Raw genomic sequence first — 21504 nt, 5'->3', positions numbered from 1 at the left:
GCCCTACTATCCTAAGGATCATTGAGAAGCATGGTGTCACAGTGAGATGTGACAGCGTTTGAGAGCCAGACTGTGGAATGGGCCCTCCTGAGTTTGAGTCCCAGCTGTCGCTCCTGGAAAGTGGCCATGCTGATCTCGGTCAATTGCTTGCCTTCTCTGGTGCCTCAGTTTCCCCAGTCATGTAACAGGGATAGTGTGCACTTCAGAAGCTTGCTCAGGGCACCAAATAACTCTGTGAGCATAAGGCACTTACAGCCATGTCCAAGGCACCAGCAGACAGAAGTTAAGTGTTAACTGTCATCAGCATCAGGAGGAGGAGTTTCTTTGCATCTAGAGGGGCCATCTGCATTGACTCAGCGCCTGTAGGAAGGAAGACAGCGGCCAGACACTGACAAGCCCTTCTACTTCCTTTTTTTGCTAATTGTATACAACTTACTTTGAAAGCCGTTTCCATTCCCTGCACACAGACTCCAGCGGGTGGCCAAAGGGACATCTCTTCTCGGAGAGCTGACCCGGGTCCTCATGCTGCTGTGGTCACTGCTGGTCATCTTGGGTGAGTCCCATAACGTGCATCAGGACTGAGGTGGCAGCTGACGGGGTCTGCAGCCCCTGGACGCCCTCAGGGTTTATCAGAGCCCGGGGATCAGTGGAGATGCTCAGGTCTGTGCTTGCAGCTTAGATAGCAGAGTCCGAGGGGAAAGTCAGACGGTCACGCATCCTCGCCCTTAGTGTTCAAGGCTTATGATCTTAGATAATCAGAAATTAGTGATATGTTCTCCTGAATCCAGTTTTCATAATTTCAACATTTACTACTCCTCCCTGAGAACTACTCACACACATCTCTCCAAGACTGGGTTCAGAGACGCATGGACACTCTTTGCTGAGGCCCCTCCGTTAGCCGTCCGCTACCAGGGAAACAAGAGTCCTTTCTCCACATTCAGGAGGCGCTAACATTTGTTAATGAGCAAAAGGACTCTCACATAAAACGTGGCCAGGGAAAGGGAATCTGCTCAAGGTGGGTTCGGCTTTCAAAACTGTGTGCTGCTCTCCGCCTGTCGGTAAGCGAGGTTGTGGCCCGTCCAGCCCTCGTGGGTCTTATTAAGACGGCAAGATGCCCTTCGGCATAAATGGTCAGGAAGCTTTGAAAAACGACAGGTTTATTACTTCCGGGGCCGGGCAGTTCCACGGCACCCCGGGACCACACAGCGAGGTGGAGGGGAGAGACAGAGCCTGGGTCCGGGGTCCTGCTCGTCCTGGGGTGGAGGCTCACTCTTTGTTGGAGAATTAAAACAAGTGAGTGGGAATTTGAAGCATGAGAAGTCAATAAACCAAGGGGCCCACATGGTCAGTTACGGAAATCATCCGAGACCCCTAGAACAGAAGAGCCTCAGAGTGGGGGGAGGGGACCGGCTCTTGGCCTGCAGCTTGTGGCCGGCACTGTCTTTGAAATGGGTGCCTTAGCATCAAAGCTTAAGTCAGGCACAAGGTCGGGCTTTACGCAACAGAAAACCCCCGACTTTCAGGGCCCACACTACTCACTCTGACTGGGTGTGTTTCCCTATGGACTCTTGGTGACTCGGGATGCCGTGTCGTGGTGCAGTCGACACACCGGGTGTGGAGGTGGTCAACGGGGACGGGGGAAGGACAAGGAAAAGGAGAGAGTCGCTGGATACCCAGCGTCCATCCCTGGGACGTGCCTCGGGTGGTCCCTTCGGTCCAGGGATGGGTTTGCACCTGCCTTGTGGATGTGACATGAGCGGGGGGGCCAGTTGAGGTTGGAGGGGTGGGATTGCTGGTGATAATGGAGTAGAGGACAGAAAAGGGAGTGATGGGAACTTTGGGGGCACTCTAGCAGAGTGATAATAGATTTCTAAATTGTGGGGGCAAACGCTCGGGGCTAACCTCAGGTTTCTGATGTCCCCACAGCTCCAGTCGATGGAAAATCAGGTGAGTCACCTCTGGCCTGTTGTTCTCGGGGTCCGGGTCCCACGAGGTCCTGCAGAGTGGGACAAGGAGAGGCCTCGGAGACGTTCCGGTGTCACTGTTCCCCTGGGACAGCCTGCCCCGTGGCTGCTCTGCTTGGCTGGGTGAGGAGGGTGTGCCCGGCCTGCCCGGGCCCGCGTCCGCCGTGTGGCCACAGCCCGCAGGGAGGGAGGCATGTGGAAATGTGCAGGCTGGACACGGGCCCATGTGGGAGGATGGTTCTCCAGGCCCTGGGACCCCGGCTCCTCCACAAGGTCCGGCTGAAGGTCCTCACAGCTCTGGCTAAGAGCGTCTGCGTGGTCGGACGGTCCTGTGCCATCATGCTTCTCTGGCCGGGGCCACCACCGGTGGAAGGGGCTCTCGGGGCCCCAAGGAACCATCCTGGGATGACAGACTCTCATCTGTCTTCTCCCGACAGCATTCTCCCCGGGGAATTCTTCCAGTTTCTGGATGAAGTCTGTACCCGTGGTTTAAAAATCAGCTTGATTATAAGTCCCACAGCCGAGTCCCCAGGGGATCCAGTCCCCGTCACTGCAGGAAGGCAAACATCTCCAATTAATCTAATTGTTTCCGCAACCCACCTCGTCTGCCCTTCTAACTCCACATTTTATAACCCAGATTGTCCCCCAGTGCCCAACAGGTAAATCTGGTTCTCCGAGTGGACAGCCAGTCACACGTCGTCCAAATTTCATCAAACTCCCGTGAAAGGGCTCGGGTTCTGGTTCCGCATTTTAGGAGACGCTTCGTCTCTTACGTGACCGAATTCTGCCTCCTTCCACTGCACCTCCAGATTCTGCCAGTCCTGCTACAGTTGAACAGTGTTAGAAGATTTGTGTCGAGACATAGCTTAGTTTCTCACCTGGAGGTCGGAATCCTCAACTACAAACCCTAAAATGTAATGCAAATGTCCCAGACGCTGAACGCGGTCTGGTACGGAGAAACGGCCCCAGGGGACGCTTATTTTTGGCAATGACTTTTTTTCTCGTGAAAGTCAGTCACCTAGGAGCTGACCCTTGGATTAAAGGTCAGCTCCACCTTATTACTCATTGAAGGGATGGGGGAATTTTCTGGAAAATGCTCAAGGGGGCAATTTCTGAGGATTGAGACACTGGATCCCATTCCAGTAGCCAGTTGACTCCCCAGTGATCTGGGCCCCCTGGCGGTTTCCTCCGGCGAGAAGACGGGGCAGAATGTGCATTCAGAGCACAGTGCGGGGCCCTTAAAGGCTGGATAAAAGCAGAGGGGGCAGGAAAGCAAAGTGTCCCCTGAGGACAATGGTCCCCCGGGTGACATCACCAATAGACAGAGCCGGGCAGGAGAAGCACCAGCCGCACACTCCCGCATCCACGTAGAAAAAGAAGTTTACGCTGAGACCCCTGCAATGGGCTGAATGTTTGAGTCCCCACCCCCCAAATCGCATGTTGAAACCCTAATCCCCAGCGGATGGTATGTGGGGGTGGGGCCCTTGGGAGGTCATGAGGTCATGGAGGCGGGGTCCTCATGATGGGATTAGTGCCTTCAGAAAAAGAGGCCGGAGAGCTGCGCGTGCAAACACACAAGAAGTCAGCAGTCTGCAGCCTGGAAGAGGGACCCCACCAGAACCCAGCTGCGCCGGCACCTTGGTCCTGGACTTTTAGGCTCCCGAACCGGGAGGAAGAAATGTCTGTCGCCGAGAAGACACCCAGCGCATAGTATTTTGCTACAGCAGCCCAAGCTGACTCAGAGACCCCCTCAGGACAAAAATAGGAGGAGGCGGCCCCGAGTAATTAAGGCGTGGGTTGGAACCTCCATCCTGCCGAAAGGGGAAGGGGCCACATGCACACCCTCTCGCTGCCCAACAGCAAAGAGACAGGTCAACATCTGCGTCCCCCTCACCCTTTCTCTTGCAGACTGGCTGACCCTCGTGGCTCCCTCTGCTGTCTTTGAAGGGGACAGAATAGATCTGACATGTCAGAGGAAAAATGACTGGTGGAAAGTCACGAGGGCGTCATATCACAAGGACGGAGAAGAGTTACAGGTTTCAAGCGAACTCTCCAACTTTTCTATCCAAAGAGCAGTTTTGAGTGACAGTGGCACTTATCACTGTGCTGTTGCTCTCGTTTGGCCTCTCTTTCCTTTCCAAAAGGAAAAAACCTCAAGAAGTGTAAGGATTGAAGTTCAAGGTACAGTCTTCCCTCCTGCGGGACAGGGGCTGGACCAGAGCAGGGCAGGTCCTGGGAGGGGCACCTGACCCCCCGCCCCACCCCCGCACGCCGACCAGAGGGGAACCCGAGTCTTGTAGTCCGACAGCAGGAAGGGAGACCATGTGTTGGGTGACACGGCTGGTCTGAATGTCTTGTTTGCTGGGGTGGCTTTTCGGCAGGAACCTTCGACCTCACTGTGACCCTTCTTTCCAGAGCTATTTCCACGCCCTGTGCTCACAGTCAGCCCCTTCCGGGCCATCGAGGGGAACCCAGTGACGCTGACCTGTGAGACCAAGCTTTCTCCACAGAGGTCAGATGCCCAGCTCCGATTTTGCTTCTTCAGAGATGGTAGAGCCCTGGGGTCCGGCTGGAGCAGCTCCCCAGAGCTCAGGGTCCCTGCCATGTGGAGCGGAGACTCAGGGTCCTACTGGTGCGAGGCAGAGACAGTGACTCCCAGCGTCAGAAAACAGAGCCTCCAGTCGCAGATTCACGTGCGGGGTAAGTGGGAGTGGGTCTGAGCACCGGGGGACAGGGGTCCTTCAGCCCCTCTCCGGACGCCTAGTCTTCCGGGAGCTTGTGCAGCTCCTGTCCTTCTGGAAAGTGGGAACTGAGCTAGAAAATGGGCATTTCGTAAAAATAACAATCGGACAAAGCCCCCGTTGAAAAACGGAATCCAATGGAGCAAATGCGAAGACCGAATTGGCTTTATCAAGCCATTTGTGAGTCAGCTGGACCCCAGCCAGCCTGTGGAGAGACGCTCAGAGATGCGCAAAGCGGAAGGTTTTTATAGGCAGGAGGTGGGGCCAGGGAGTGATGAGAAAATTTAAAAAGCATCGTTTCAGGTCCCGGACATCTTTGTGGGGAGGAAACTGCAGGGGTTTTTTTGGTTTCCGGTTTTCGTTCTATCATGCAGATGACCTCGTGTGGATCCAGGAATTTCAGACTGACTTTTAGAAGGTCACATTGCCAGGGCACCTGGGGGCCTCGGCGGGTTAAGCGTCTGACTCTTGATTTCGGCTCAGGTCATGATCTCACGGTCTTGTGAGTTCGAGCCCCCCATGGGCTCTGCACTGATGGTGTGGAGCCTGCTTGGGATTCTCCCTCTTTCTCTGCCCCTCCCCTCGCTTGCACTCTCTCTGTCTCTCTCAAAATACAGAAACTTAAAAAAAAAATTAGAAGGTCACATCCCTAGGATTGGCTGAAACCATAATTAAGTCTCAGTTGGCCGTCAGTGAAGGACAAATACTCCATTTGGGGCTTTTCTTCTTCTCTTTTAAACAGTCCTTATAATCTCTCCCTTCTTTATTAAAGTAATGTCCATCAGTCATGCCTTCAATGATCCCTGGGTGCCTTTGCATTTAGCAGCGGGCTGGGCACCTGCTCCACAGTGGCTCTGCCTACAGCCCCACATGCTGGCTTTCAACCCAAGCTGGTTTATTAGAAGGCACCATGGTGCTCCAGTGCGGGCGGCTAAGCGAAGCATCAGAGGAAGCAGAAATCAGAGTGAACTAAGCAGTCGGAGGAGGGGTGGTAATTCGTGTTGAGCCTTGAAATTGGGAATAATGAAGGAATGGTCACAGATATTGTTAGTGGGAGCAGCGTCTCTTCCAAGGTAGGACTGATGCTACCGGGACGCCCTCACTCTGTGCTCAATGCATTGGTCTGGACAGCGACTCCTCCCCCCCACCCAGAAATACTTCCTGTCTCGTGGAGCAGTTGACATGTTCTTTAGTGACGCCCTGAAATTAGGTGGGATTGGGGTTGGGGCATGCAGTGTCTTATCCACATTCTTCAAGGGCACTCGCTGCGGACCCCCCACCTTTCTGTACTTACAGTGGATTACGGGGGCAACGCCCGTGCACCCACTTCTTGGACCACCTGGTCCCAGAGTCCTCCGCGGTCAGGTTCTCACCTGCCATCTTCTGTCCGTCTAGGAGTGCCTGTCTCTAACGTAAGCTTAGAGATGTGGGCCCCCAGGGGCCAGGTGATCGAAGGGAGGAACCTGGTCCTGCTCTGCTCGGTGACCGAAGGCACAGGAAACATCACATTTTCCTGGCACAGAGAGGCCACAGGAACCAGCGTGGGGAAGAAGACCCAGCGTTCCCTGTCGGTGGAGCTGGAGGTTCCAGCTGTGCAGGAGCGCGATGCTGGCCGTTATTACTGCAGAGCGGACAACGGCCATGGCCCCATCCAGAGCAAGGTGCTGAGTATCCTTGTGAGAAGTGAGTTGCGCTCTGATTCAGCCCAGACAGAAACCCCAGAGCCAAGGCCACAGTCCTGGGGGTCCTGAGGAAGGGGCTGGAGGGTCGGTGCTATGCAACACCAACAGCAATGGAAGGATGGGTTACCCTTGCAAGTTAAACTGTGGATGTCTTTCTTTTCCTAGAAGGGAATTACAAAGGGGGCTGGACTGGCATTAGAAAAACACACGCTGAGAATTACACATGACCGTGTCTCCAAATACTTCCCCAGAATTGATATTCTCCCAAATTCTTAAAGACGTTGTTGAGGGTTGGAGAGGCCAGGCCCATTGCTGAGGTCCTAGTCTGGGGGTCTGTGTCTGCCACGTCCTCACAAACCCTGTCCACGGCTCCTGTCTCCCTCAGTCCCAGTGTCCTGCCCAATCCTATCCATCACAGCACCCAGAGCCCAGGCCGTGGAGGGGGACGTGGTACAGCTTCGCTGCGAGGCCCAGAGGGGCTCTCCCCCCATCCTGTACCGGTTTTATTACGAGGACGTCCCCCTGGGGAACAGCTCAGCCCCCTCTGGAGGAGGAGCGTCCTTCAACCTGTCTCTGACCGCAGAACATTCTGGAAACTACTCCTGCGAGGCCGACAATGGTCTCGGGGCCCGGCGCAGCGAGGTGGTGCCACTCAGCCTCTCAGGTGGGTTGATGGTCCCTGGATACAGGAGCATTATGACCAGTGGCTCTGCCCCATCCATCTTCATTGGTACCATATTGGGGTTTCGGAAGGTAGGTGGAGGTCTAGGTGGTGGGAGATTGGAGAAGGTGGTCTCGGTGCCTGGCCACCTCTTTTTCTCCACACTAACCTGGAAAGTGCACGTTACACTTAGATAACGTTGCGTGACCACCATTCCTGCATAGTATTGATGGGGATTCCAGCCTTTACCCTCTGAGGCTGACGCGCTGGTCTCTTCCCTCAGGGACCAGCAGCTACAGAGAAGAACATGTCACAGACAGAGCTCTTGGGCTGCTGGGTGTCCCTGCTTGTGTTGCTGCTGCTCTGCTGTTTTACTGCAGGTTCCACAAGACACGGGGTTGGTCATCTACCATTTGTTTTCATTGTCCTTTATTGCTGTGAACTTTTCCATTACTGATAGAGATTGGACAGGAAAGGAGAATTGAGAAATTAAGAAATTAGGAAGGAAAGAGAGAGAGAGAGAAGGGAAAAGAAAAAAAGAAAGGAGGGAGGGAGGGAGGAAGAAGGAAGGAAGGGAGGAAGGGAGGGAGAGAGGAAGGGAGGGAGGGAGGAAAGGAAGAAGGAGGAAGGAAGGAAGGAAGGAAGGAAGGAAGGAAGGAAGGAAGGAGGGAAGGAAGCTCCCCAAATCTCGTCAATTCTTTTTATGCGTCACAGTTTTACATGGTGGCTTCTGCTTCAATAGCAAGTGTGGTAGTGAGTCTGCAATGTCTTTTTCCAACTAATTTCAGACCACAGTGTCACGCACGTTCACGACAATCTCATCAGGTCCCATACCTAACACTTGCCCAGATGCAAGGGGAGAGGGCACAGTCTCCACTCCAAAGACAGCTCTAAATGTTAAAGAACTCGCAGCCGTATTTTTTAGATTTCCACACGAATCACCACGATGCCAGTCCCTGCCTTCCTCCCACCAGACTTCTGGAAGCAAGTGCCATGGGGGGCCAGCAGTTCCAGACCTAGGCCTCTCTCCGGGAGCGTCTCCCCTCTCCGACCTGGCCTGGGAGGTTCTTCCCTGTCCTGTCCCCTCTTCAATACCAGTATATAGACTTCTGCCAGGATTTTGTCCAATAACTCCAGTTCTCAGAAAAAAAGGCCAGTTCCGTTTCCTCCACCATCCCTAGAAGCACGAGACACCTTCTTCCATAACCAACACTCCCATAAAGCCGCTGCCATGTTAGCACGACCGTGCATTATCTTTGTAACATTATTTTTAAGACCAAGAATTTAGGAAACTCTTCGAAGGGGTAGCTCATACTGATCCCTACCAGCATACTGCTAGCCAAAACACGTTACCAATGACCAATTATTGCATCTGTTACGTATGACGAGCTTACACATATTATGTGTAATTATAAAAAAATCATTTGGAAGTGTGCATCATGGTCCAGGTTTAACAGTCTTGGGGAAGTTGAGTGGGCCGAGGTGCTCACGTCCAGTAGAGGGCAGAGCTAAGATCCAGTGTGCACACTGGCCTGGCCAGAAAGCCTCAAGCCTGCACGTAGAGACTCTTGACCTGAACAATTCTCCTCTTGCAAGTTTCCCCAGCTCCAGCAGTGTCATTTTTTTCTTTAAAATTTTAAAAAATATTTATTTTATTTTTGAGAGAGAGAGAGAGCAGGGGAGGGGCAGAGAGAGAGAGAGGGAGACACAGAATCCAAAACAGGCTCCAGGCTCTGAGCTGTCAGCACAGAGCCCGATGTGGGGTTCAAACTTACGAGCTGTGAGATCATGACCTGAGCTGAAGTCAGACGCTTCATCGAGTGAGCCACCCAGACATCCTGAGATGTCATTTATTAATCTGTAACATACAGGACAAGCATGGGAGACAACAGAGTTGCAAGGTAAGCTTTTTAAGCTCCTACAAAATGTTCCCTTAGACCTATCAACTACCACCGAGTGAGAGAAATTTTGGAAAGTCATCAGTCATTCCTTTTCCAGATGGTGAAAATGTAGCTCAGTTTTTTCAAGTTCAGCGGAAGTTATATTTTTAAACAGACCATCTAAGACTAAGGAATTGTGATATTGTTTTTTCTTTCACTATGGTTTTTAACTAATAAAAATATGTCTATGAAGAGGGAGGTTGTTTTTCTAAAATAATTTCTAATTCATCCACTGTTGAATTCTCCCACTCTTTCAAGTTATACACCAATATAGTATTGATTTTTTTAAATATAGAAACAATCTACAAAGCAATAAAACATTTACTTTCTATTTTCCAATTTTTAAGCAATTTATTTTTCACGTCTAATTATATGCCCAAGGGCCTCTGAAATGTTATGTTATGTGGATGCGCTTGTCTAGCCCTTGTTTTTGAGGGAAATTTTTCTAGTATTTCTCTGCTATATACTATATTCAAATACTCCTTCTAGAGAAGTTCCAGTTTTCTTATTTTATCAAGACTACTTCTCAGAAACAACTTTTAATTTTTGCTAATACCTTGTTAGTACCTGTGAAGATAATAATATAATCTCTCTTTCATCTATTAAATCAATTAGTTAAATTATACCAGAATACTTAATGTTGACTCATCTTTGCATTCCTGATAAAAACCCAATTTTGATGGTGCATTTCTAAGAAAAACTAGCATTCTTTTGAAGTTTTCTTCCTTGATGGTAATGTGTGACATTTGCCAGCTTTGTTGCTACCGTGATCTTTTCCGGGTTTTGTACTCCACGTTATTCCATTTTTGCAAGAGGAAGCTCAACATTGTCCTTCTTTTTATATGTTTTGTATGTTCTGGAATAGTTTACATAGCAGTCTAATTATCTGTTTTTTAAAGAGTCTACGTGCTCCCCTATGGAACCTTCGCCTGGTGGGGCTTTGGGGGAGCAGGTCTTCTGGAACTTTCTCTGTTTCTGCTCTTGTAACCAATCTTGTGAGAGACGCTGCTAATGTTCACCCAGCCCTCCTTTGCTTCCGGGCACGTGGACAGTCTGTGTTTCCCTGTCTCCTTGAAGGTCCATGTGGCCAGAGACATGTCTGCAGAAGCGGTACATGTTGTTTCCTGTCAGAAGTATTTACGAGTGAGGTGCTGATGCCCCTTCTCCTTCCCGTGTGCCAGTGACCAGGCACACACATGCTGAGCGGACAGTGTCTCCGGCTGGAGTGGCCTCTGGCAGCCTCAATCCCTGAGTGACTGTGGTGACAGACACTCCCCCACCAGCAGACTTCTGACAGGTCTGCAGCACAAATGGGAAATTTGCAAACGCAAATCCCCCACAAGTCGAGCCTCGCTTGTTAATGCAGCAGAACACACCCCATCCTGACGCCACATTCTGTTCATGTTTCCTTTATCTTCTGGGGACTTTTCCTAGAAAAGTACCTGTTTTATCCAGGGTTCCAAATTTCCTTCCTTGGAACTGAGTGAAGTCCTGCGCTTCCCTGTGATTCTTCTCGCTTCCCGTGGCAGCGCTCAGTCCTCCATTCTTTCTCGTTCACGTTCTTGAATGGCACAGCATATCCATCCTCTGGATTGCAAAGTGAAGCTCCTAGAATCATTTATTTCATCTACCAGTTTGCTTTCTAAATCTGAAATTTCTGCTTTTCTTAGTTGCAGCATTTTTCCCGTTGGTCCTATTCTTTAGAACAAATCGAATATTTAATGTATTTGCTTTCCTCCGTCTTATATAGTTACCCATGCACTCAGCAGCTTAATACTTAATTCCCTTAAATGTACAAGTTATAGACACATCCAGGTTTCTTCATGGTTTTGTTGTGAATTATCTGCTCCACTAAGATCTAAGATTGTTGATATCATACTCACTTTATAGACTATTTTTGAAGTTTTCTTTGGAAGCCAAGATTTCATCGACTTTTGTTAATATTCAAAAGTGCTTAAGAAGTCCATTTTAAATCCATTTTTAAAATAATGTATCCAGTAAGGAGTTGCTAGGCTCACACACCCTGATTTCATACTGTTTGAAGATATGTGTGCCTTGCCTTATGGTTGAGTGACTGTTTGGCTTGGTAGAAAATCCTGAGGTCATTCTTCCTTTCCTTGAAGAAAATAAATTAGTTCCTCATTCTCTTTGGAGAATACACTTAGGTTAGCCTTCCAACACTGTCTCCTGAAATCCTGATAAAGTTGGAGCGCTGGCTGTATTACCAGGCGAGGTTTTTCATGATTGCTGAGCTGCACCTAAACTGGAAGGGCTCTGGGTGGGATTACAAATGTTTGATGGGAGGCACAGTGGGCATACCCCCAAGTGCAATGCAACCCTTGAGACTAACTGTGTCCCTTGTAGTGGTCCCTGCTCCCATCCATGTGGACTTGTCCCCTCAGCTCTTAGGTGAAGGACCGGGAAAGAGTTTCTTGACCACTGTAAAGACTCCCTCTGGTGACACAGCCCATACTTCCATGCTGAGACGCCATGTTTCTTGCTCCACATCTCCCTGAAAAGCTAAACGGTGCAAAGGAGGGCCCATTGGGTCCTATGAATGTCAACATCAAGCCTTACCCCAAGACCACTGCTTTAGACTTGAGTCGCTAATATCAGAACATCTAAAAAGTGAGAACCCTCAAAGTCCAAATAAGGAAAGCAGTAAAGTCACCAGCAGTTAACATATATTTTTGCAACAATCAAAACAGCAATAAAAAAATCCAGAAACAGTGACCCATGCCCGTGGGGTTTGCCGTCTGAAGTGGTATGTCAAATCAGTGGGGAAAAAAGAATGGATTGTCCAACCGACCATGTCGGAGGGAGCAAGTAGTTATCAGGACACAATATAACTGGATCCCTACTCTGTGTCCTACATCCTGCCGGTAACAACATGTGATTAAGTTGGGTGAGAGTTTTAAGAGCTAAAGCCTCCTCCTCTAAAATGAATGTTCCTTCATCTGATTTTCAGGAAGACACTCTGTCACTAATGCACTCAGGTGAGAACTTTTCCTATTGAAACTGGGAACTCCAGAGACCTTCCTCATTCACAATTTTAAATACTTTCTGCTCCTTCTGCTTGTGCAAATTACACAGTATCTCTCTGTGACACTCACCCGTGTCTATTCACTGCATTTCTGCTATCAGGGTGCTGTCTCGGGCCACAATTCTAGGTGTTATCTTCATAGGATTCGGTATTTCTTGTTTAATTTTTTTATTTTGAGAGAGTGAGCATGAGTAGGGGAGGGGCAGAGGGAGAGAGAGAGAGAGAAACAGAATCTCAAGCATACTCCAAGCTCAACGTGGAGCCCAACACAACCCTGGAATCATGACCTGAACCAAAACTAAGAGTTAGACACTCAACCAACTGAGCCACCCAGGCACACCAGGGTTCGATATTTCTAAGTGAATTTCATAATTCACATAACCAAGATTATTTATGGAGTACTTACAATGTATGAGCAAGTTTCTGTTAGATATTTAAAGGTGTGAAAATATGCATAAAATGAGGTTTATTTCCACAGGGGACATATTGTGTCATGGAGAATATAAGATGTGTACAATAAACAAAAGAGAGAGAGAGAAACTGATAAGAAAGACGCAGATGAAGTTCTAAGGAGAGTTTATAGGAAAAAAAAATTAAAACAGGGGCAATATCATTATCTTATAACTTTTGAAAAAGCTAAAGACGAGGAATAGAATATTTTTGCCAGATCAGAGTGGCCATCTTATTAAAGAAGTACATTGTGGGGGTGCCTGGTTGACTCAGTCGTTAGGAAAGGACATTGTGATTATGTGGCCTGTCTCCGCTTGCCCTCCTGAAGTGACGCCTGAAAGACCACCCCTGAGAGTCTAGACAAAGGGCCACCAAATCACCAGAGCCAAGTGCTGTATCTTCCTGGCTTCTCCCCAGTCTCTCCCCAGCCTGCCTCCTCTCTGTTCTTGCTCTTTCCCTGGAAACTGTCATGTAGTGAGTTTCCTTTCTCTCAGAGATGTTCCCAGTGCAAATTCTCAGGCGTCCACCCCCTCCAGCCCATCCCCAGCCATCGAGGACCTGCAGCCAGATTATGTCAATGGTGAGTCTCCCCACTAGAAGGGGCTCCAGAGCTGCGGCCGGGAGGGAAGAAAGCAGGTGGAGAAAACCATGGGGTGGTCTGGACGCTCTGCTTCCAAGAGGCCCAGTCTCAATAAAGAAGTGACCCTCAGAATCATGCTGGGGTTGGGAGGACAGTCACGGAGCAGGGGACTGGGAAGGCACATATGAAGTTTGAACCCTTGTCCACGGACACCTGAGAACCATTGTCTTCTCCCTGCAGTGGACCCTGGAGATGGGGATGTGGCTTATTCCTTTGTCTGGAGCATCCAGCTACCAGAAGACTCAGGTGAGAAACTCCAGAGTGGTTCTTGTCAGATGCATCTTCCCAAGAAAGTGGGACCGGATGTGCAGTGGAGGCTTTAATACAATCCTTGCCCTTGATGTGAAATCTGCAGACCCAAGAGGGAGCAAGAGATATTTGCAGGAAGGTTCTTGTGGAGAAGCTGAATTAAAACACACACACACGCACATACACACACACACACACACACACACACACACACACACTAAAACATATGGTCAGTTGAGAACAGACAATTAGGGAGAATCTGGAATACAAAAATCAAGTCAGGTAAGAGTGAGAATATCTTTTATTTTTTTATTTTCTTTTTTTAAAGTTGAGCATAATATGACCATTTTCCATTTCAACAAGTCAAATTTCATTATTAATACTAACGAAAGTACTCAACTACTCAAATTTCAATCTTTCTTTGGGGACTTTACATATTTACATCTTTATTTTTTAACTTATATCCAAGTTAGTCAGCATACAGTGTGATACTGATTTCAGGAGTAGATTCCAGATTCCTCCCTTATACATAACACCCAGTGCTCATCCCAACAAGTGTCCTCCTTAACGCCCCTTGCCCGTTTAGCCCATCCCCCCAGCCACAACCCCTCCAGCCACCCTCAGTTTGTTCTCTGTATTTAAGAGTCTCATGTTTTGTTCCCCTTCCTGCTTTTATATTATTTTACTTCTCTTTCCTTATGTTCATCTGTTCTGTATCTTAAATTCCACACATGAGTGAAGTCCTATGATAGTTGTCTTTCTCTGACTGCTAATTTCGCTTAGCATAATACCCTCTAGCTCCATCCACGTGGTTGAAGAGTGAGGATCCCTGAAGTATGGTAGCTAAAGCCCAGGGGGAATTGTCCCAGCTGAAGAGGGTCATTGCAGAGCCTCTTTTAAAGGACCTGCCGTGTGGAGGTGACATGGAAGGTGTTACTGAACAAATCATCCTAATCTAGAGAATGTGCGTTGCCACGGGCAGCCTTGCAAGGATCGAGACAGCAGTTCTTTAGCTGTTCAGAGCCATGTCCTTCAGGCTGCAGCCACAGTGCCCTTGAAGCTGCAGTCTTCAAACATGGGCTTTGTGCTCCCAGCTACTTCTATAGGAGCCAGTGGCCACCAGCAGCACAGCCGGTTTCCCTGCAGGTGTTGGTGGGTGACCAAGGGCAGGGAGGAGATTCAGTCCCACACTGCCCACCTGCAGTGAAGGGAGAAAGAAGCAGCCACCATGCCCTCAAGCTGGTGTGACTCAGGATCTCCCCACCCCCCTTATCTGGGTTTCTGGTTCCTTCTCTATGGAGTGTGAACCACTGTGGTTGTTATCTGAAGAACATAGAGAGATGACGGGAAAGTGAGCCCTCACAGAATAATGTCAATAATCCACAGAAGTTGCATCAAAGAGAAGAAGGATTTTGTTCAGCAAGGGTTGGTGGAGGGCTTAGAGCATGGGTGGTCTTAGAAGGACTTCAGAGGGGACAACGTTAAGGCATGGAGTTTACATCAGAGCGGAAGAAGCTGGAAACCTACACGTTAAGCACAGCCATCCTGTGCTCTGGTGCATCAAGTCTGGGAATGAGGTCTAAGTGGAAACCCAAGAGCTCAGTAATATTTTTTCCTCCACAGAAAACACCAGAAGGACAATTCTGGAGAACAAGGTGAGCTAGACTCCTGGAAAGTTCCCCATCTTGCCTCCCTCCACCGTGTTCCTTCTCTTCCTTCACCTGTGCATCTCTCCTAGGACCCCCACGTCATCTACTCTGGCGTGAAGGAGATGTAACACTTGGAGGAATGGGGGGCAGATCACCAACAAAGATGGAACAGCACTAAAGGCTACATAAAACCTTATAAAGATGCCCAACCCTCATGACCTCTCACAGACAGAATGTGCTCCAGGGGATGAGCAGGCTGCCATTTTTGTTATCATGTTCTTTCCCAATGTCTCCTTCTGTTCATTCAACATTGGTTGAAGTGTTATTGTACCCCAGATACCGTGCAGTGAGATTATCTCTGTTACCTGTTCTTAAGGTTCAATGTTCAAAGAGTTGAGAAAGAGGAACAAGAGAGACGAGCTTTTGCCTACACCTACTCTGAGATGATGTGAACAGAATCCATTTCTGGGCTTTGCTTTCTCTTCCAAACTGGGACCTCATTGTCCTTTGTCTCCACAGACCTCTCAAGTTTTAAATGAATCCTCTCTTGCTTTTGTGAGAATGTAGGGTTGAGTTTGTGGGAAGGAACAGCATCTTGAATGAGCTTGCTTTATTTGTCCATTCTTGAATGTTTGGTTTGTACCCTGATTCACATTGATGTAGAAGCAACAAGGGTATTTACCTCTGTTTGAAATGGTCAGTGGCCATTACATTCATTGTAACGTAATCAATTCACATTGATGTAAAAACAACAAGGGTATTTATGTCTGTTTGAAATGGACAATGGCCATTACATTCATTGGCACCCTCATGTAAGGGGTAAGAAGACCACAGCCTTTGGGACCCTTTGCCTGGGGCAGTGTCCCAACCCCATCCCCCCCTAATCACATGGTCTTGAACCAACCACTTAACCTCCCTGTGCCTCCGTTTCTTCACCTTTAAATGGGCAAAACCTACAGGTTATTATGAGGATTAAATGTTCATAAATCACCTGGAACAGTGTCTGGCATGGTTAGCACTAAAGAAGTATTCCTTAAATAAAATCTGCATAACCATCACTTAGCCTCAAGCCTGGTACAAAGAAAGTTCGAAACGTTGAGATGAGAATCTCTAACAAAATGACTATCAAATACAAGTGTCAGAATCTTTACTGAAATACCTCCTCAGTTAGCATCTCTTATAATCTGCTCCCTGCTAAAGGTAGGTCACCAACGGGAAGGACGTAGTTGACTGCAGGCTTGGGTTTGATCATTAATCTACACAGAGATAATTTGGAATATTTCATAAGCCACACACATCAAAATTGAAGCGTACCAGAAAAAAATAAATAACTAAGAATGGTTACAATGATTATTTCAATTTTATGCTGAGACGATGATGCAATCTTGGCAAGACCCCCAAACTACTGAGCTCTGAGCATCAGGGACTGAGAACTAGCATGATCCCAACAATCTAATTGTGACAGGGTGAGGGTAATCTCAGTCTGACCGTTAACCCTGGTACCATTTTGGCAGTGATGAACCTCTCCTCGCTGTTCTTTACACCCAACTATCCCTGGAGGGTATACACAGCCTTGTGATTAATAGTAACTCTGGTGTGAAAATTTCTAGGGCACATACCAAGACTATATATTAGGGACCTAGGTAATTTGATGTATCTCTGCTCAGCCTCCCACTAAGCCACTCCAAGTCACATTTATTCATTACAAGTTACTTATCTAGCTATTTCTGGCTTGCGAGAACCAGTGGGAAATTCTAGGCAGTCAGGTCAGGAATCCTTCCATGTTACCAGGGTCTGTTCCAATGGCTAAGAAGCCAGTGGCCACACTGATCCATAGACGGGGACTGCCTGAGTAAGAGCTGACACTTAACGCTCCTCTGGTCCACACACTTCACACACATGCCTACGACCTGTTCTGCAACCTGAGGGGCTGACACTTGTAGCTGATGGGAGCCACCAAAACGTACGGATTTTAATACATAAGGTAATAGATCTTCATTGTAGAAAAACTGGAAATACAGACAATGAAAAAGATAACTATTAAACTCACTCCTACTTCCATCACCCAGACAATTTTACTAGTGTTTCAAGATCCATCAGCCAGAATGTCTTCTATGGATGTGCTCTCATATACCTAAATAGGTGATTTTACTTATTTAGTTTTAAATGTTTATTTATTTTTGAGAGAGAATGCAAGAGCATGTGAATGGGGGGGGGGGGAGACGGGGTGTGGGGGCGGGGACACAGGATCCTAAGTGGGCTTTGCACTGTTAGCACAGAGCCTGAACCGTGAGATCTTGACCTGAGCCAAAGCCAGATGCTTAACTGACTGACCTGCCCAGACGCCCCCATAAATATGTGATTTTAAAGGAATCATTACTGTCATCTGTTTTTGGTCAAAAAAATTTTGTGATGTTTTCATACTAATAAATGATCAAAGATCTTTGTGGCATTGCTTTGTACATGTGGATACATGGTAATTTATTCTGTAAATTACTCGTTTGGGGTAATGACAGTCACTCACTGTGATAGACACTATTGTAGTGAATATCCTTGTTTCTAAGTCAACACTTTGGATAGTGTTACAGTTGAGAGAGATCAAAACCTAAGGCTCTATTCAGAGTCAGACCATAACCTGGCAGAATTTTTCCCGAGAGATCCCAGTGGTCGTGCGAAGGGCCCATCAGCGGCCCGGGCACTACATCGCAGAGCACAAGGGAAGCAACCTCGCAGAAAAGAGTAATCTCCATCACCCTTGCCTTCTAGGTGAGGAAGCCAGGATCAAACCCAGAGAGCCCTGGCTCACAGACCTCTTCTGTTTCACTAGCGTTTGGGTTTTGTTTCTTTTCCATTAAAAACTTTCCATTTATGGACAAGATGGCTTCAGGCTCTTCTCTCTAATCCGTACCTTGGAAATACATAAACAGGCGGAAAGTAGGTGCCTAACAAAAGCTTACAGTAACGATCATAAATACACAGGGCGACAGAAATGAGGGGAACCCGGAGCTGCTGAGACAGGAAGAGGCAGATTGGAGGGCGGAGTGCTCTCTGGGTGAGACTTCTGCCCCCCAACACTGCTGTGAAGCGTTGACTCTAATACGCAACGGGTAGCCTTTCATGCATTTTTTGAATTCTTTCTTCTTAGTGATTTACAGGGTCTATTTTCAAACTACTATAAATACTTTATGAATAATATCTGGCAGTTTCCTAACCAACTGAGTATGTTCTGTTACATAATAAGCTCCCTCACGTCTTTCAGCAAGGAAAAAAACCCACCAAATTTGAATAAAGACATCACCCAGTGAATCAGGACACAATTAACGTTTGCTTTAAATCTTTTCTTGGGGGGAGGGGACACCACACTCCTTCTGCTCAATTAAGAGAACCAGTTTCACAGTCTTTGGATGTTCTTTTTATTTTATTTTTTTTACACTTATTTTACACTTGGATTCCTAGGGAGTGGGTTCCCCGCAGCTCGGGCTTCTTTCCACGCGTTCTCACGAAGCGTGCTTCCCTGGAAAGAGCAGGCTGGCGGCTCCGTGGAACCCAAGTACCTTTCTCTTTGGCCTCCTGGTCTCTCTGGCCTTTTTCCCTCATGCACTTCAGGAAGCTGGCCCGGCTCTTTGAGGGCTTAATCCACTCAACACGCTTAATCCACTTCTCTTGGTGAGAAGCTTGCCCTTGACTGGTGTGTTTACAACCATTCGGACAGCATGCTGGGTGACGCAGCAGACTCTTCCAGATTGGCCATGGGAACCTTCGTGGGGTGCTGCTGTTGGGGCATTTCCGTCATGGACACAGTATCACCTTTCTGATGGACTCGCCCGTGGGCGGCCGAAGGGACCACCCCACGTTTTCTAAAAGGCCTGGAGAACATGTCGGGGGCGCCCTCTCCTCTTTCCCTTGGTGAGTTACTGGAAGACGGCAGTTCTGCTAAAATTTGGTTGCTTCAATAAACAACCGCTGAATAATAGAAAGAAAACAACCAAAAAGAATTTTCAAAATTCTGTTGTGTAAACTCAAGAGTCTGATAGCACGATCGAAGGGTGGGAGGGAGTTGTTTCGAAACGTAGAAATGAGTGTTGTCAGTCATCCTTGTAAGTGAGTAATGGGCAGCAGAAAACAGAAACAGAGCATGTGACTTTCGGGACAGCCTGCCCCCCAGGCCACGGCCACCACGGAGAGGATGGCTGTGCCCCCAAGTGTGCTGGGCTTGGCAAATTCACCAGGCTGTCTTCACCAAGGGCTATAAATAAAAAGGCTATTAATGCAATTTGACTTGGAAATGAAGTCTTAGAAAGGACTGAAATTTACCAGCCAAGGCTCAGCCGACCGTGAGACCGTCACAGCCAAGGGCAGCGTGGTAGCATGTGCAGGTGGACCAAACAGAACACAGCCAAATACACTGCCCACCAAGACTATCGGGGAAGATGAGCTCACACGTGCAGGGAAGGTGGCTTCTGATTCATGCTTCTCCACTCACGCTGGGGCGGCGGGGACAGCTGAACTCAGGACAGGGCACCAGCCGGAGCATGTGAGCCTGGGCCGCGATGAGAGTCTTCACCTCGCTGGGCTCCGGGGTGCTCGGTGCTGAGTTCGGGGGGCTGGTTGGCTGGCTAACAAACGAATCATGAAGCAGCACAGTCCCAAGTGGCCCAGAGCAACTTTGCTTGGCTTTAAGACTCGTGAAGTCCAGACACAGAAGTGAATAGCGAGGCGGAGTTTGGTGGCTCTATTTACCAGAAGGTGAAGCTGAACAAGCCGTTGGGTCTCCAGGTTAAAGATGCTTCATGTCAGCAGTGTTACCTTTCCGGAGGTACGATTCCCAAAAATTCCAATCTCCCCCCCCACACACACACACACAAAGAAGAAAAAGGTCCTTTCAGCTAGCTCTGGAGATCTGGGATAAGGATCAGAATTATAAAGATCAGAACGCAAAAAACTTGGGGGGCTGTCATGCCCTGTGGCAATATGGGGAGGGGGGGACACCCATGTGAGAATGATGCTAAGGGACTGAGCTGAGATCGAGGTAACCTTGTAAGGCTGACATCAAAAACCAAAGTCTAGGGTCTGTGAAGCTCCAGCAACCTGGGAAACCACCCTCCCTTTTGAGTGGGGACCTCAAAGACTGCCAGTCTTAGTAAGAGGGAATCGGAAGGAAGCGGGCCCTCCTACCGACGGGTGCCTGGTTTCAGGTCATTTGGTTAAATCCATGCTTGGACGGGGAGTAAGGTGATCCCATACTGCTAGTGCCTCCAAAATACCAATTTTTCCCAAAATGGATTTTAGCAGCTAAATATGCTTGGGAAAAAATACAATCAACTGAGTCTTCAAATCAATTCTAGAGATTACTTTCCAAATGCAATAAGCACACAAAGACAGGCCCACAAGGAAACAAGACACCATGAGTCACACTTGGAAGAAGGAAGGAGACACAGGTCATGCCTGTGGTTGGCTGATCGGGACCGAAGTAGACAGAAGGCCCCAATAACCAATATTTGGAATGAAGAACATGCCATGATTATATATTCTGGAGTTATTAAAAATTGAAACAAGGGCCACCTGGGTGGCTCAGTCAGTTAAGCATCTGACTCTTGGTTTCAGCTCAGGTCAGGATCTCACAGTTTGTGAGTTCAAGCCCCACGTAGGGTTCTATGCTGACAGTGTGGAGTCTGCTTGGGATTCTCTCTCCCCCATTCTCTCTCTGCCCCTCCCCTGCTCATACTCACTCTCTCTGTCTCTCTCTCTCTCTCTCTGTCTCTCTCAAAATAAATAAATACACTTAAAAAATTAACACGAGAAGATAATACACAATCTTAGTAAAAATGAAACTTAGATGAAATGGACAGTTCCCAGAAAATTTTTTTTTTCCAGGAAGAAATATTGAAGACAAAACTGAAAAAGACACCATCTGAGAAAGAACACCTAAGGACTGCTGTAAGTTATGAACGAAATTGAACCAGTGGTTTAAAACTCGCGACAAAGAAAACTCCAGGCCCAGGTAGTGTTGCTGACAATCCTACCAAGTGTTTTGAAAGAAATAATAGCAATTGACACAAACACCCGCCAATATTCGAACCAGGGAATGCGCTTCGTGAGCGACTGTGTGAAGCAAGTGTAGTTTTTATCACATCTGTTACCCTTTTCTAGAGGAGCTTGTAGAGTTTTTTTGCAGGTCTTTAGGGATCTCATTTCTCCTGTGGGGCCGACAGAGCTCTGGGAGTTCCCAGCTGCACTCACGACTGCTTCCCCAAGACCAGCCCGGCTCCTGTGGGTATCCTCGTGTCCACATCGCCGGGCAGGCTGTGCAATTTTCCCAAAGACTCAGGGAAAAAACCATTAATTCAGTAATACCAATGTCATTTGGGCATCCCAGGGTGAAAATTCGCTTCTAATTCTATTTTCCATCCCCCCAATTCAGCCCAATACACTGAATGGTTTCTGCAGTGAGGGGGTTCTGGGTTTCAGGGTTTCCACAATGAGAT

General features: G+C 48.2%; 1 protein-coding gene across 9 annotated transcripts; it reads left to right on the top strand.

The window, feature by feature from the left end:
* The first annotated feature begins 315 nt into the window (after positions 1-315).
* LOC147572230 (Fc receptor-like protein 2) lies at positions 316-16077 on the top strand. Of its 9 annotated transcripts, none has more exons than XM_086694864.1 (12): positions 326-553; positions 1927-1947; positions 3873-4145; positions 4380-4664; positions 6101-6366; positions 6971-7051; positions 7332-7445; positions 11957-11984; positions 12976-13061; positions 13302-13367; positions 14994-15025; positions 15109-16077. In XM_086694864.1, the coding sequence occupies exons 1-12, from the start codon at positions 523-525 to the stop codon at positions 15134-15136; spliced, it is 1311 nt and encodes a 436-aa protein (XP_086550990.1). In that variant the 5' UTR covers positions 326-522; the 3' UTR covers positions 15137-16077. The 9 variants fall into 9 exon arrangements, with proteins under 9 accessions (XP_086550991.1, XP_086550986.1, XP_086550989.1 ...); XM_086694862.1 differs by having other exon boundaries at positions 6101-6388; XM_086694858.1 differs by having other exon boundaries at positions 6101-6388; positions 6806-7051.
* The last annotated feature ends 5427 nt before the right edge of the window (positions 16078-21504 follow it).

This window comes from Puma concolor, chromosome E4 (assembly GCF_028749965.1).
Source record: "Puma concolor isolate L17-30 chromosome E4, mPumCon1.1.hap2, whole genome shotgun sequence".
Lineage (NCBI taxonomy): Eukaryota > Metazoa > Chordata > Mammalia > Carnivora > Felidae > Puma > Puma concolor.
The sequence above is the reverse complement of the archived record's forward strand: the minus strand, read 5'-3'. Positions and strand labels throughout refer to the sequence as shown.